A 13,336-nucleotide genomic window follows, 5' to 3' on the forward strand; every position below is an offset into this window, starting at 1 on the left:
AAGCTGTCTGGTAAAAGGCTGTCGACTGTGAATAAAGCTGTCTGTAGAAGGCTGTGGACTGTGAATAAAGCTGTCTGGTAGAAGGCTGTGGACTGTGAATAAAGCTGTCTGGTAAAAGGCTGTGGACTGTGAATAAAGCTGTCTGGTAGAAGGCTGTGGACTGTGAATAGCTGTCTGGGAGAAGGCTGTGGACTGTGAATAAAGCTGTCTGTACAAGGCTGTGGACTGTGAATAAAGCTGTCTGTAGAAGGCTGTGGACTGTGAATAAAGCTGTCTGGGAGAAGGCTGTGGACGTGAATAAAAAGCTGTCTGGTAGAAGGGCTGTGGACTGTGAATAAAGCTGCCTGGTAGAAGGCTGTGGACTGTGAATAAAGCTGTCTGGTAGAATGCTGTGGACTGTGAATAAAGCTGTCTGGTAGAAGGCTGTGGACTGTGAATAAAGCTGTCTGGTAGAAGGCTGTGGACTTTGAATAAAGCTGTCTGGTAGAAGGCTGTGGACTGTGAAAAAGCTGTCTGGTAGAGGCTGGGACTGTGAATAAAGCTATCTGGTAAAAGGCTGTGGACTGTGAATAAAGCTGTCTGGTAGAAGGCTGTGGACTGTGAATAAAGCTGTCTGGGAGAAGGTTGTGGACTGTGAATAAAGCTGTCTGGGAGAAGGCTGTGGACTGTGAATAAAGCTATCTGGTAGAAGGCTGTGGACTGTGAATAAAGCTGTCTGGGAGAAGGCTGTGGACTGTGAATAAAGCTGTCTGGGAGAGTGGACTGTGAATAAAGCTGTGAATAAAGCTGTCTGGGAGAAGGCTGTGGACTGTGATTAAAGCTGTCTGGGAGAAGGCTGTGGACTGTGAATAAAGCTGTCTGGGAGAATGCTGTGGACTGTGAATAAAGTTGTCTGGGAGAAGGCTGTGGACTGTGAATAAAGCTGTCTGGTAGAAGGCTGTGGACTGTGAATAAAGCTGCCTGGTAGAAGGCTGTGGACTGTGAATAAAGCTGTCTGGTAGAAGGCTGTGGACTGTGAATAAAGCTATCTGGTAGAAGGCTGTGGACTGTGAATAAAGCTGTCTGGGAGAAGGTTGTGGACTGTGAATAAAGCTGTCTGGGAGAAGGCTGTGGACTGTGAATAAAGCTATCTGGTAGAAGGCTGTAGACTGTGAATAAAGCTGTCTGGGAGAAGGCTGTAGACTGTGAATAAAGCTGTCTGGGAGAAGGCTGTGGACTGTGAATAAAGCTGTCTGGTAGAAGGCTGTGGACTGTGTATAAAGCTGTCTGGTAGAAGGCTGTGGACTGTGAATAAAGCTGTCTGGTAGAAGGCTGTGGACTGTGAATAAAGCTGTCTGGTAGAAGGCTGTGGACTGTGAATAAAGCTGCCTGGTAGAAGGCTGTGGACTGTGAATAAAGCTGTCTGGTAGAAGGCTGTGGACTGTGAATAAAGCTATCTGGTAGAAGGCTGTGGACTGTGAATAAAGCTGTCTGGTAGAAGGCTGTGGACTGTGAATAAAGCTGTCTGGGAGAAGGTTGTGGACTGTGAATAAAGCTGTCTGGTAGAAGGCTGTGGACTGTGAATAAAGCTGTCTGGGAGAAGGCTGTGGACTGTGAATAAAGCTGTCTGGTAGAAGCTGGGACTGAGAATAAGCTGTCTGGTAGAAGGCTGTGGACTGTGAATAAAGCTGTCTGGTAGAAGGCTGTGGACTGTGAATAAAGCTGCCTGGTAGAAGGCTGTGGACTGTGAATAAAGCTGTCTGGTAGAATGCTGTGGACTGTGAATAAAGCTGTCTGGTAGAATGCTGTGGACTGTGAATAAAGCTGTCTGGTAGAAGGCTGTGGACTGTGAATAAAGCTATCTGGTAGAAGGCTGTGGACTGTGAATAAAGCTGTCTGGGAGAAGGCTGTGGACTGTGAATAAAGCTGTCTGGGAGAAGGTTGTGGACTGTGAATAAAGCTGTCTGGGAGAAGTGGACTGTGAATAAAGCTGTGAATAAAGCTGTCTGGGAGAAGGCTGTGGACTGTGAATAAAGCTGTCTGGGAGAAGGCTGTGGACTGTGAATAAAGCTGTCTGGTAGAAGGCTGTGGACTGTGAATAAAGCTGTCTGAGAGAAGGCTGTGGACTGTGAATAAAGCTGTCTGGTAGAAGGCTGTGGACTGTGAATAAAGCTATCTGGGAGAAGGCTGTAGACTGTGAATAAAGCTGTCTGGTAAAAGGCTGTGGACTGTGAATAAAGCTGTCTGGTAGAAGGCTGTGGACTGTGAATTAAGCTATCTGGGAGAAGGCTGTAGACTGTGAATAAAGCTGTCTGGTAAAAGGCTGTGGACTGTGAATAAAGCTGTCTGGTAGAAGGCTGTGGACTGTGAATAAAGCTGTCTGGTAGAAGGCTGTGGACTGTGAATAAAGCTGTCTGGTAGAAGGCTGTGGACTGTGAATAAAGCTGTCTGGTAGAAGGCTGTGGACTGTGAATAAAGCTGTCTGGTAGAATGCTGTGGACTGTGAATAAAGCTGTCTGGTACAAGGCTGTGGACTGTGAATAAAGCTGTCTGGTAGAAGGCTGTGGACTGTGAATAAAGCTGTCTGGTAGAATGCTATGGACTGTGAATAAAGCTGTCTGGTAGAAGGCTGTGGACTGTGAATAAAGCTGTCTGGTAGAATGCTATGGACTGTGAATAAAGCTGTCTGGTAGAAGGCTGTGGACTGTGAATAAAGCTATCTGGTAGAAGGCTGTGGACTGTGAATAAAGCTGTCTGGGAGAAGGTTGTGGACTGTGAATAAAGCTGTCTGGGAGAAGGCTGTGGACTGTGAATAAAGCTGTCTGGGAGAAGTGGACTGTGAATAAAGCTGTGAATAAAGCTGTCTGGGAGAAGGCTGTGGACTGTGAATAAAGCTGTCTGGGAGAAGGCTGTGGACTGTGAATAAAGCTGTCTGGTAGAAGGCTGTGGACTGTGAATAAAGCTGTCTGAGAGAAGGCTGTGGACTGTGAATAAAGCTGTCTGGTAGAAGGCTGTGGACTGTGAATAAAGCTATCTGGGAGAAGGCTGTAGACTGTGAATAAAGCTGTCTGGTAGAAGGCTGTGGACTGTGAATAAAGCTGTCTGGTAGAAGGCTGTGGACTGTGAATAAAGCTGTCTGGTAGAAGGCTGTGGACTGTGAATAAAGCTGTCTGGTAGAAGGCTGTGGACTGTGAATAAAGCTGTCTGGTAGAATGCTGTGGACTGTGAATAAAGCTGTCTGGTACAAGGCTGTGGACTGTGAATAAAGCTGTCTGGTAGAAGGCTGTGGACTGTGAATAAAGCTGTCTGGTAGAATGCTATGGACTGTGAATAAAGCTGCCTGGTAGAAGGCTGTGGACTGTGAATAAAGCTGTCTGGTAGAATGCTATGGACTGTGAATAAAGCTGTCTGGTAGAAGGCTGTGGACTGTGAATAAAGCTATCTGGTAGAAGGCTTTGGACTGTGAATAAAGCTGTCTGGGAGAAGGTTGTGGACTGTGAATAAAGCTGTCTGGGAGAAGGCTGTGGACTGTGAATAAAGCTGTCTGGGAGAAGTGGACTGTGAATAAAGCTGTGAATAAAGCTGTCTGGGAGAAGGCTGTGGACTGTGAATAAAGCTGTCTGGGAGAAGGCTGTGGACTGTGAATAAAGCTGTCTGGTAGAAGGCTGTGGACTGTGAATAAAGCTGTCTGAGAGAAGGCTGTGGACTGTGAATAAAGCTGTCTGGTAGAAGGCTGTGGACTGTGAATAAAGCTATCTGGGAGAAGGCTGTAGACTGTGAATAAAGCTGTCTGGTAAAAGGCTGTGGCCTGTGAATAAAGCTGTCTGGTAGAAGGCTGTGGACTGTGAATAAAGCTATCTGGGAGAAGGCTGTAGACTGTGAATAAAGCTGTCTGGTAAAGGCTGTCGACTGTGAATAAAGCTGTCTTGTAGAAGGCTGTGGACTGTGAATAAAGCTGTCTGGTAGAAGGCTGTGGACTGTGAATAAAGCTGTCTGGTAGAAGGCTGTGGACTGTGAATAAAGCTGTCTGGTAGAAGGCTGTGGACTGTGAATAAAGCTGTCTGGTAGAATGCTGTGGACTGTGAATAAAGCTGTCTGGTTGAAGGCTGTGGACTGTGAATAAAGCTGTCTGGTAGAAGGCTGTGGACTGTGAATAAAGCTGTCTGGTAGAATGCTATGGACTGTGAATAAAGCTGTCTGGTAGAAGGCTGTGGACTGTGAATAAAGCTGTCTGGTAGAATGCTATGGACTGTGAGTAAAGCTGTCTGGTAGAAGGCTGTGGACTGTGAATAAAGCTATCTGGTAGAAGGCTGTGGACTGTGAATAAAGCTATCTGGTAGAAGGCTGTGGACTGTGAATAAAGCTGTCTGGTAGAAGGCTGTGGACTGTGAATAAAGCTATCTGGGAGAAGGCTGTAGACTGTGAATAAAGCTGTCTGGTAGAAGGCTGTGGACTGAGAATAAAGCTGTCTGGTAGAAGGCTGTGGACTGTGAATAAAGCTGTCTGGTAGAAGGCTGTGGACTGTGAATAAAGCTACCTGGGAGACGGCTGTAGACTGTGAATAAAGCTGTCTGGTAAAAGGCTGTGGACTGTGAATAAAGCTGTCTGGTAGAAGGCTGTGGACTGTGAATAAAGCTGTCTGGGAGAAGGCTGTGGACTGTGAATAAAGCTGTCTGGTACAAGGCTGTGGACTGTGAATAAAGCTGTCTGGTAGAAGGCTGTGGACTGTGAATAAAGCTGTCTGGGAGAAGGCTGTGGACTGTGAATAAAGCTGTCTGGTAGAAGGCTGTGGACTGTGAATAAAGCTGCCTGGTAGAAGGCTGTGGACTGTGAATAAAGCTGTCTGGTAGAATGCTGTGGACTGTGAATAAAGCTGTCTGGTAGAAGGCTGTGGACTGTGAATAAAGCTGTCTGGTAGAAGGCTGTGGACTATGAATAAAGCTGTCTGGTAGAATGCTGTGGACTGTGAATAAAGCTGTCTGGTAGAAGGCTGTGGACTGTGAATAAAGCTATCTGGTAAAAGGCTGTGGACTGTGAATAAAGCTGTCTGGTAGAAGGCTGTGGACTGTGAATAAAGCTGTCTGGGAGAAGGTTGTGGACTGTGAATAAAGCTGTCTGGGAGTAGGCTGTGGACTGTGAATAAAGCTATCTGGTAGAAGGCTGTGGACTGTGAATAAAGCTGTCTGGGAGAAGGCTGTGGACTGTGAATAAAGCTGTCTGGGAGAAGTGGACTGTGAATAAAGCTGTGAATAAAGCTGTCTGGGAGAAGGCTGTGGACTGTGAATAAAGCTGTCTGGTAGAAGGCTGTGGACTGTGAATAAAGCTGTCTGGTAGAAGGCTGTGGACTGTGAATAAAGCTGTCTGGTAGAAGGCTGTGGACTGTGAATAAAGCTGTCTGGTAGAATGCTGTGGACTGTGAATAAAGCTGTCTGGTACAAGGCTGTGGACTGTGAATAAAGCTGTCTGGTAGAAGGCTGTGGACTGTGAATAAAGCTGTCTGGTAGAAGGCTGTGGACTGTGAATAAAGCTGTCTGGTAGAATGCTGTGGACTGTGAATAAAGCTGTCTGGTACAAGGCTGTGGACTGTGAATAAAGCTGTCTGGTACAAGGCTGTGGACTGTGAATAAAGCTGTCTGGTAGAAGGCTGTGGACTGTGAATAAAGCTGTCTGGTAGAATGCTATGGACTGTGAATAAAGCTGTCTGGTAGAAGGCTGTGGACTGTGAATAAAGCTGTCTGGTAGAATGCTATGGACTGTGAATAAAGCTGTCTGGTAGAAGGCTGTGGACTGTGAATAAAGCTATCTGGTAGAAGGCTGTGGACTGTGAATAAAGCTGTCTGGTAGAAGGCTGTGGACTGTGAATAAAGCTGTCTGGGAGAAGGTTGTGGACTGTGAATAAAGCTGTCTGGGAGAAGGCTGTGGACTGTGAATAAAGCTATCTGGTAGAAGGCTGTAGACTGTGAATAAAGCTGTCTGGGAGAAGGCTGTGGACTGTGAATAAAGCTGTCTGGGAGAAGGCTGTGGACTGTGAATAAAGCTGTCTGGTAGAAGGCTGTGGACTGTGTATAAAGCTGTCTGGTAGAAGGCTGTGGACTGTGAATAAAGCTGTCTGGTAGAAGGCTGTGGACTGTGAATAAAGCTGTCTGGTAGAAGGCTGTGGACTGTGAATAAAGCTGTCTGGTAGAAGGCTGTGGACTGTGAATAAAGCTGTCTGGGAGAAGGCTGTGGACTGTGAATAAAGCTGTCTGGTATAAGGCTGTGGACTGAGAATAAAGCTGTCTGGTAGAAGGTTGTGGACTGTGAATAAAGCTGTCTGGTAGAAGGCTGTGGACTGTGAATAAAGCTGTCTGGTACAAGGCTGTGGACTGTGAATAAAGCTGTCTTGTACAAGGCTGTGGACTGTGAATAAAGCTGTCTGGGAGAAGGCTGTGGACTGTGAATAAAGCTGTCTGGGAGAAGGCTGTGGACTGTGAATAAAGCTGTCTGGTAGAAGGCTGTGGACTGTGAATAAAGCTGCCTGGTAGAAGGCTGTGGACTGTGAATAAAGCTGTCTGGTAGAATGCTGTGGACTGTGAATAAAGCTGTCTGGTAGAAGGCTGTGGAATGTGAATAAAGCTGTCTGGTAGAAGGCTGTGGACTATGAATAAAGCTGTCTGGTAGAATGCTGTGGACTGTGAATAAAGCTGTCTGGTAGAAGGCTGTGGACTGTGAATAAAGCTATCTGGTAGAAGGCTGTGGACTGTGAATAAAGCTGTCTGGTAGAAGGCTGTGGACTGTGAATAAAGCTGTCTCGGAGAAGGTTGTGGACTGTGAATAAAGCTGTCTGGGAGAAGGCTGTGGACTGTGAATAAAGCTATCTGGGAGAAGGCTGTAGACTGTGAATAAAGCTGTCTGGTAAAAGGCTGTGGACTGTGAATAAAGCTGTCTGGTAGAAGGCTGTGGACTGTGAATAAAGCTGTCTGGGAGAAGGCTGTGGACTGTGAATAAAGCTGTCTGGGAGAAGGTTGTGGACTGTGAATAAAGCTGTCTGGGAGAAGTGGACTGTGAATAAAGCTGTGAATAAAGCTGTCTGGTAGAAGGCTGTGGACTGTGAATAAAGCTGTCTGGTAGAAGGCTGTGGACTGTGAATAAAGCTGTCTGGTAGAATGCTGTGGACTGTGAATAAAGCTGTCTGGTACAAGGCTGTGGACTGTGAATAAAGCTGTCTGGTAGAAGGCTGTGGACTGTGAATAAAGCTGTCTGGTAGAATGCTATGGACTGTGAATAAAGCTGTCTGGTAGAAGGCTGTGGACTGTGAATAAAGCTGTCTGGTAGAATGCTATGGACTGTGAATAAAGCTGTCTGGTAGAAGGCTGTGGACTGTGAATAAAGCTATCTGGTAGAAGGCTGTGGACTGTGAATAAGCTGTCTGGTAGAAGGCTGTGGACTGTGAATAAAGCTGTCTGGGAGAAGGTTGTGGACTGTGAATAAAGCTGTCTGGGAGAAGGCTGTGGACTGTGAATAAAGCTGTCTGGGAGAAGTGGACTGTGAATAAAGCTGTGAATAAAGCTGTCTGGGAGAAGGCTGTGGACTGTGAATAAAGCTGTCTGGGAGAAGGCTGTGGACTGTGAATAAAGCTGTCTGGTAGAAGGCTGTGGACTGTGAATAAAGCTGTCTGAGAGAAGGCTGTGGACTGTGAATAAAGCTGTCTGGTAGAAGGCTGTGGACTGTGAATAAAACTATCTGGGAGAAGGCTGTAGACTGTGAATAAAGCTGTCTGGTAAAAGGCTGTGGACTGTGAATAAAGCTGTCTGGTAGAAGGCTGTGGACTGTGAATAAAGCTATCTGGGAGAAGGCTGTAGACTGTGAATAAAGCTGTCTGGTAAAAGGCTGTGGACTGTGAATAAAGCTGTCTAGTAGAAGGCTGTGGACTGTGAATAAAGCTGTCTGGTAGAAGGCTGTGGACTGTGAATAAAGCTGTCTGGTAGAAGGCTGTGGACTGTGAATAAAGCTGTCTGGTAGAAGGCTGTGGACTGTGAATAAAGCTGTCTGGTAGAATGCTGTGGACTGTGAATAAAGCTGTCTGGTACAAGGCTGTGGACTGTGAATAAAGCTGTCTGGTAGAAGGCTGTGGACTGTGAATAAAGCTGTCTGGTAGAATGCTATGGACTGTGAATAAAGCTGTCTGGTAGAAGGCTGTGGACTGTGAATAAAGCTGTCTGGTAGAATGCTATGGACTGTGAATAAAGCTGTCTGGTAGAAGGCTGTGGACTGTGAATAAAGCTATCTGGTAGAAGGCTGTGGACTGTGAATAAAGCTGTCTGGGAGAAGGTTGTGGACTGTGAATAAAGCTGTCTGGGAGAAGGCTGTGGACTGTGAATAAAGCTGTCTGGGAGAAGTGGACTGTGAATAAAGCTGTGAATAAAGCTGTCTGGGAGAAGGCTGTGGACTGTGAATAAAGCTGTCTGGGAGAAGGCTGTGGACTGTGAATAAAGCTGTCTGGTAGAAGGCTGTGGACTGTGAATAAAGCTGTTTGAGAGAAGGCTGTGGACTGTGAATAAAGCTGTCTGGTAGAAGGCTGTGGACTGTGAATAAAGCTATCTGGGAGAAGGCTGTAGACTGTGAATAAAGCTGTCTGGTAAAAGGCTGTGGACTGTGAATAAAGCTGTCTGGTAGAAGGCTGTGGACTGTGAATAAAGCTATCTGGGAGAAGGCTGTAGACTGTGAATAAAGCTGTCTGGTAAAAGGCTGTCGACTGTGAATAAAGCTGTCTTGTAGAAGGCTGTGGACTGTGAATAAAGCTGTCTGGTAGAAGGCTGTGGACTGTGAATAAAGCTGTCTGGTAGAAGGCTGTGGACTGTGAATAAAGCTGTCTGGTAGAAGGCTGTGGACTGTGAATAAAGCTGTCTGGTAGAATGCTGTGGACTGTGAATAAAGCTGTCTGGTTGAAGGCTGTGGACTGTGAATAAAGCTGTCTGGTAGAAGGCTGTGGACTGTGAATAAAGCTGTCTGGTAGAATGCTATGGACTGTGAATAAAGCTGTCTGGTAGAAGGCTGTGGACTGTGAATAAAGCTGTCTGGTAGAAGGCTGTGGACTGTGAATAAAGCTGTCTGGTAGAATGCTGTGGACTGTGAGTAAAGCTGTCTGGTAGAAAGCTGTGGACTGTGAATAAAGCTATCTGGTAGAAGGCTGTGGACTGTGAATAAAGCTGTCTGGTAGAAGGCTGTGGACTGTGAATAAAGCTGTCTGGGAGAAGGTTGTGGACTGTGAATAAAGCTGTCTGGGAGAAGGCTGTGGACTGTGAATAAAGCTATCTGGTAGAAGGCTGTAGACTGTGAATAAAGCTGTCTGGGAGAAGGCTGTGGACTGTGAATAAAGCTGTCTGGGAGAAGGCTGTGGACTGTGAATAAAGCTGTCTGGTAGAAGGCTGTGGACTGTGAATAAAGCTGTCTGGTAGAAGGCTGTGGACTGTGAATAAAGCTGTCTGGTAGAAGGCTGTGGACTGTGAATAAAGCTGTCTGGTAGAAGGCTGTGGACTGTGAATAAAGCTGTCTGGTAGAAGGCTGTGGACTGTGAATAAAGCTGTCTGGGAGAAGGCTGTGGACTGTGAATAAAGCTGTCTGGTAGAAGGCTGTGGACTGAGAATAAAGCTGTCTGGTAGAAGGCTGTGGACTGTGAATAAAGCTGTCTGGTAGAAGGCTGTGGACTGTGAATAAAGCTACCTGGGAGACGGCTGTAGACTGTGAATAAAGCTGTCTGGTAAAAGGCTGTGGACTGTGAATAAAGCTGTCTGGTAGAAGGCTGTGGACTGTGAATAAAGCTGTCTGGGAGAAGGCTGTGGACTGTGAATAAAGCTGTCTGGTACAAGGCTGTGGACTGTGAATAAAGCTGTCTGGTAGAAGGCTGTGGACTGTGAATAAAGCTGTCTGGGAGAAGGCTGTGGACTGTGAATAAAGCTGTCTGGTAGAAGGCTGTGGACTGTGAATAAAGCTGCCTGGTAGAAGGCTGTGGACTGTGAATAAAGCTGTCTGGTAGAATGCTGTGGACTGTGAATAAAGCTGTCTGGTAGAAGGCTGTGGACTGTGAATAAAGCTGTCTGGTAGAAGGCTGTGGACTATGAATAAAGCTGTCTGGTAGAATGCTGTGGACTGTGAATAAAGCTGTCTGGTAGAAGGCTGTGGACTGTGAATAAAGCTATCTGGTAAAAGGCTGTGGACTGTGAATAAAGCTATCTGGTAAAAGGCTGTGGACTGTGAATAAAGCTGTCTGGTAGAAGGCTGTGGACTGTGAATAAAGCTGTCTGGGAGAAGGTTGTGGACTGTGAATAAAGCTGTCTGGGAGAAGGCTGTGGACTGTGAATAAAGCTATCTGGTAGAAGGCTGTGGACTGTGAATAAAGCTGTCTGGGAGAAGGCTGTGGACTGTGAATAAAGCTGTCTGGGAGAAGTGGACTGTGAATAAAGCTGTGAATAAAGCTGTCTGGGAGAAGGCTGTGGACTGTGATTAAAGCTGTCTGGGAGAAGGCTGTGGACTGTGAATAAAGCTGTCTGGTAGAAGGCTGTGGACTGTGAATAAAGCTGTCTGAGAGAAGGCTGTGGACTGTGAATAAAGCTGTCTGGTAGAAGGCTGTGGACTGTGAATAAAGCTATCTGGGAGAAGGCTGTAGACTGTGAATAAAGCTGTCTGGTAAAAGGCTGTGGACTGTGAATAAAGCTGTCTGGTAGAAGGCTGTGGACTGTGAATAAAGCTATCTGGTAGAAGGCTGTGGACTGTGAATAAAGCTGTCTGGTAGAAGGCTGTGGACTGTGAATAAAGCTGTCTGGGAGAAGGCTGTGGACTGTGAATAAAGCTGTCTGGGAGAAGGCTGTGGACTGTGAATAATGCTATCTGGTAGAAGGCTGTAAACTGTGAATAAAGCTGTCTGGGAGAAGGCTGTGGACTGTGAATAAAGCTGTCTGGGAGAAGGCTGTGGACTGTGAATAAAGCTGTCTGGTAGAAGGCTGTGGACTGTGTATAAAGCTGTCTGGTAGAAGGCTGTGGACTGTGAATAAAGCTGTCTGGTAGAAGGCTGTGGACTGTGAATAAAGCTGTCTGGTAGAAGGCTGTGGACTGTGAATAAAGCTGTCTGGTAGAAGGCTGTGGACTGTGAATAAAGCTGTCTGGGAGAAGGCTGTGGACTGTGAATAAAGCTGTCTGGTAGAAGGCTGTGGACTGAGAATAAAGCTGTCTGGTAGAAGGCTGTGGACTGTGAATAAAGCTGTCTGGTAGAAGGCTGTGGACTGTGAATAAAGCTGTCTGGTACAAGGCTGTGGACTGTGAATAAAGCTGTCTGGTACAAGGCTGTGGACTGTGAATAAAGCTGTCTGGGAGAATGCTGTGGACTGTGAATAAAGTTGTCTGGGAGAAGGCTGTGGACTGTGAATAAAGCTGTCTGGTAGAAGGCTGTGGACTGTGAATAAAGCTGCCTGGTAGAAGGCTGTGGACTGTGAATAAAGCTGTCTGGTAGAAGGCTGTGGACTGTTAATAAAGCTATCTGGTAGAAGGCTGTGGACTGTGAATAAAGCTGTCTGGTAGAAGTCTGTGGACTGTGAATAAAGCTGTCTGGGAGAAGGTTGTGGACTGTGAATAAAGCTGTCTGGTAGAAGGCTGTGGACTGTGAATAAAGCTGCCTGGTAGAAGGCTGTGGACTGTGAATAAAGCTGTCTGGTAGAAGGCTGTGGACTGTGAATAAAGCTGTCTGGTAGAAGGCTGTGGACTGTGAATAAAGCTATCTGGTAGAAGGCTGTAGACTGTGAATAAAGCTGTCTGGGAGAAGGCTGTAGACTGTGAATAAAGCTGTCTGGGAGAAGGCTGTGGACTGTGAATAAAGCTGTCTGGTAGAAGGCTTTGGACTGTGAATAAAGCTATCTGGGAGAAGGCTGTAGACTGTGAATAAAGCTGTCTGGTAAAAGGCTGTGGACTGTGAATAAAGCTGTCTGGTAGAAAGCTGTGGACTGTGAATAAAGCTGCCTGGTAGAAGGCTGTGGACTGTGAATAAAGCTGTCTGGTAGAATGCTGTGGACTGTGAATAAAGCTGTCTGGTAGAAGGCTGTGGACTGTGAATAAAGCTGTCTGGTAGAAGGCTGTGGACTGTGAATAAAGCTGTCTGGTAGAATGTAATGGACTGTGAATAAAGCTGTCTGGTAGAAGGCTGTGGACTGTGAATAAAGCTGTCTGGTAGAAGGCTGTGGACTATGAATAAAGCTGTCTGGGAGAAGGTTGTGGACTGTGAATAAAGCTGTCTGGGAGAAGGCTGTGGACTGTGAATAAAGCTGTCTGGTAGAAGGCTGTGGACTGTGAATAAAGCTGTCTGGTAGAAGGCTGTGGACTGTGAATAAAGCTGTCTGGTAGAAGGCTGTGGACTGTGAATAAAGCTATCTGGGAGAAGGCTGTAGACTGTGAATAAAGCTGTCTGGTAGAAGGCTGTGGACTGTGAATAAAGCTGTCTGGTAGAAGGCTGTGGACTGTGAATAAAGCTGTCTGGTACAAGGCTGTGGACTGTGAATAAAGCTGTCTGGTAGAAGGCTGTGGACTGTGAATAAAGCTGTCTGGTAGAAGGCTGTGGACTGTGAATAAAGCTGTCTGGTAGAAGGCTGTGGACTTTGAATAAAGCTGTAGAAAAGGAGAGTGTGTAATGGTGTGTGGTGTCTGGGTCGTACCATCCATCCAGCGGGGCACGAGCACTCCCCCGTGACGTGATGGCACGTTCCACCGTTCTGACACGGGCAACGCAGCTCACACTGGGCGCCATGACTACCAGAGGGACACCGCTCACCACAGCTGAAAGGACACGGGAAGAGACCAGTGGAGACATCATGAGACCCACCTAAACTGTGTAATGTAATGTATTGAAGCACCCACATATAGCCTGGTGTCTGATCTGTACTGTGTAATGTAATATATTGAAGCACCCACATATAGCCTGGTGTCTGATCTGAACTGTTTAGTATAATGTATTGAAGCACCAGGCTATGTGTGGGTGCTTCAGTACATTACATTACACAGTTCAGATCAGACACCAGGCTATGTGTGGGTGCTTCAATACATTACACAGTTCAGATCAGACACCAGGCTATGTGTGGGTGCTTCAATACATTACATTACACAGTACAGATCAGACACCAGGCTATGTGTGGGTGCTTCAATACATTACATTACACAGTTTAGATAAATAGCCTGGTGTCTGATATGAATGTGCAATGTAATGTATTGAAACCCCCACACATAGCCTGGTGTCTGATCTGTATGTGTCTTACCCAACTCCACTGTCTACCATTGTTATATACATGTATAGTTGTTATATATACAGTACTGTCACGTGTACTCCCTCTCTTGCCTC

The 13,336-nt window shown here is 46.4% G+C and overlaps 1 protein-coding gene across 1 annotated transcript in view; it reads right to left on the bottom strand.

The window, feature by feature from the left end:
* Nucleotides 1-13,336, bottom strand: part of LOC115184554 (multiple epidermal growth factor-like domains protein 11) — a 131,780-nt gene that overhangs the window by 367 nt on the left and 118,077 nt on the right. The window contains exon 7 of the mRNA XM_029745411.1: nucleotides 12,599-12,777. Coding sequence (XP_029601271.1) covers nucleotides 12,599-12,777 — 179 coding nt within the window. The remainder of the gene's footprint in view (nucleotides 1-12,598; nucleotides 12,778-13,336) is intronic.

This window comes from Salmo trutta, unplaced genomic scaffold (genome assembly GCF_901001165.1).
Source record: "Salmo trutta unplaced genomic scaffold, fSalTru1.1, whole genome shotgun sequence".
NCBI classification, from domain to species: domain Eukaryota; kingdom Metazoa; phylum Chordata; class Actinopteri; order Salmoniformes; family Salmonidae; genus Salmo; species Salmo trutta.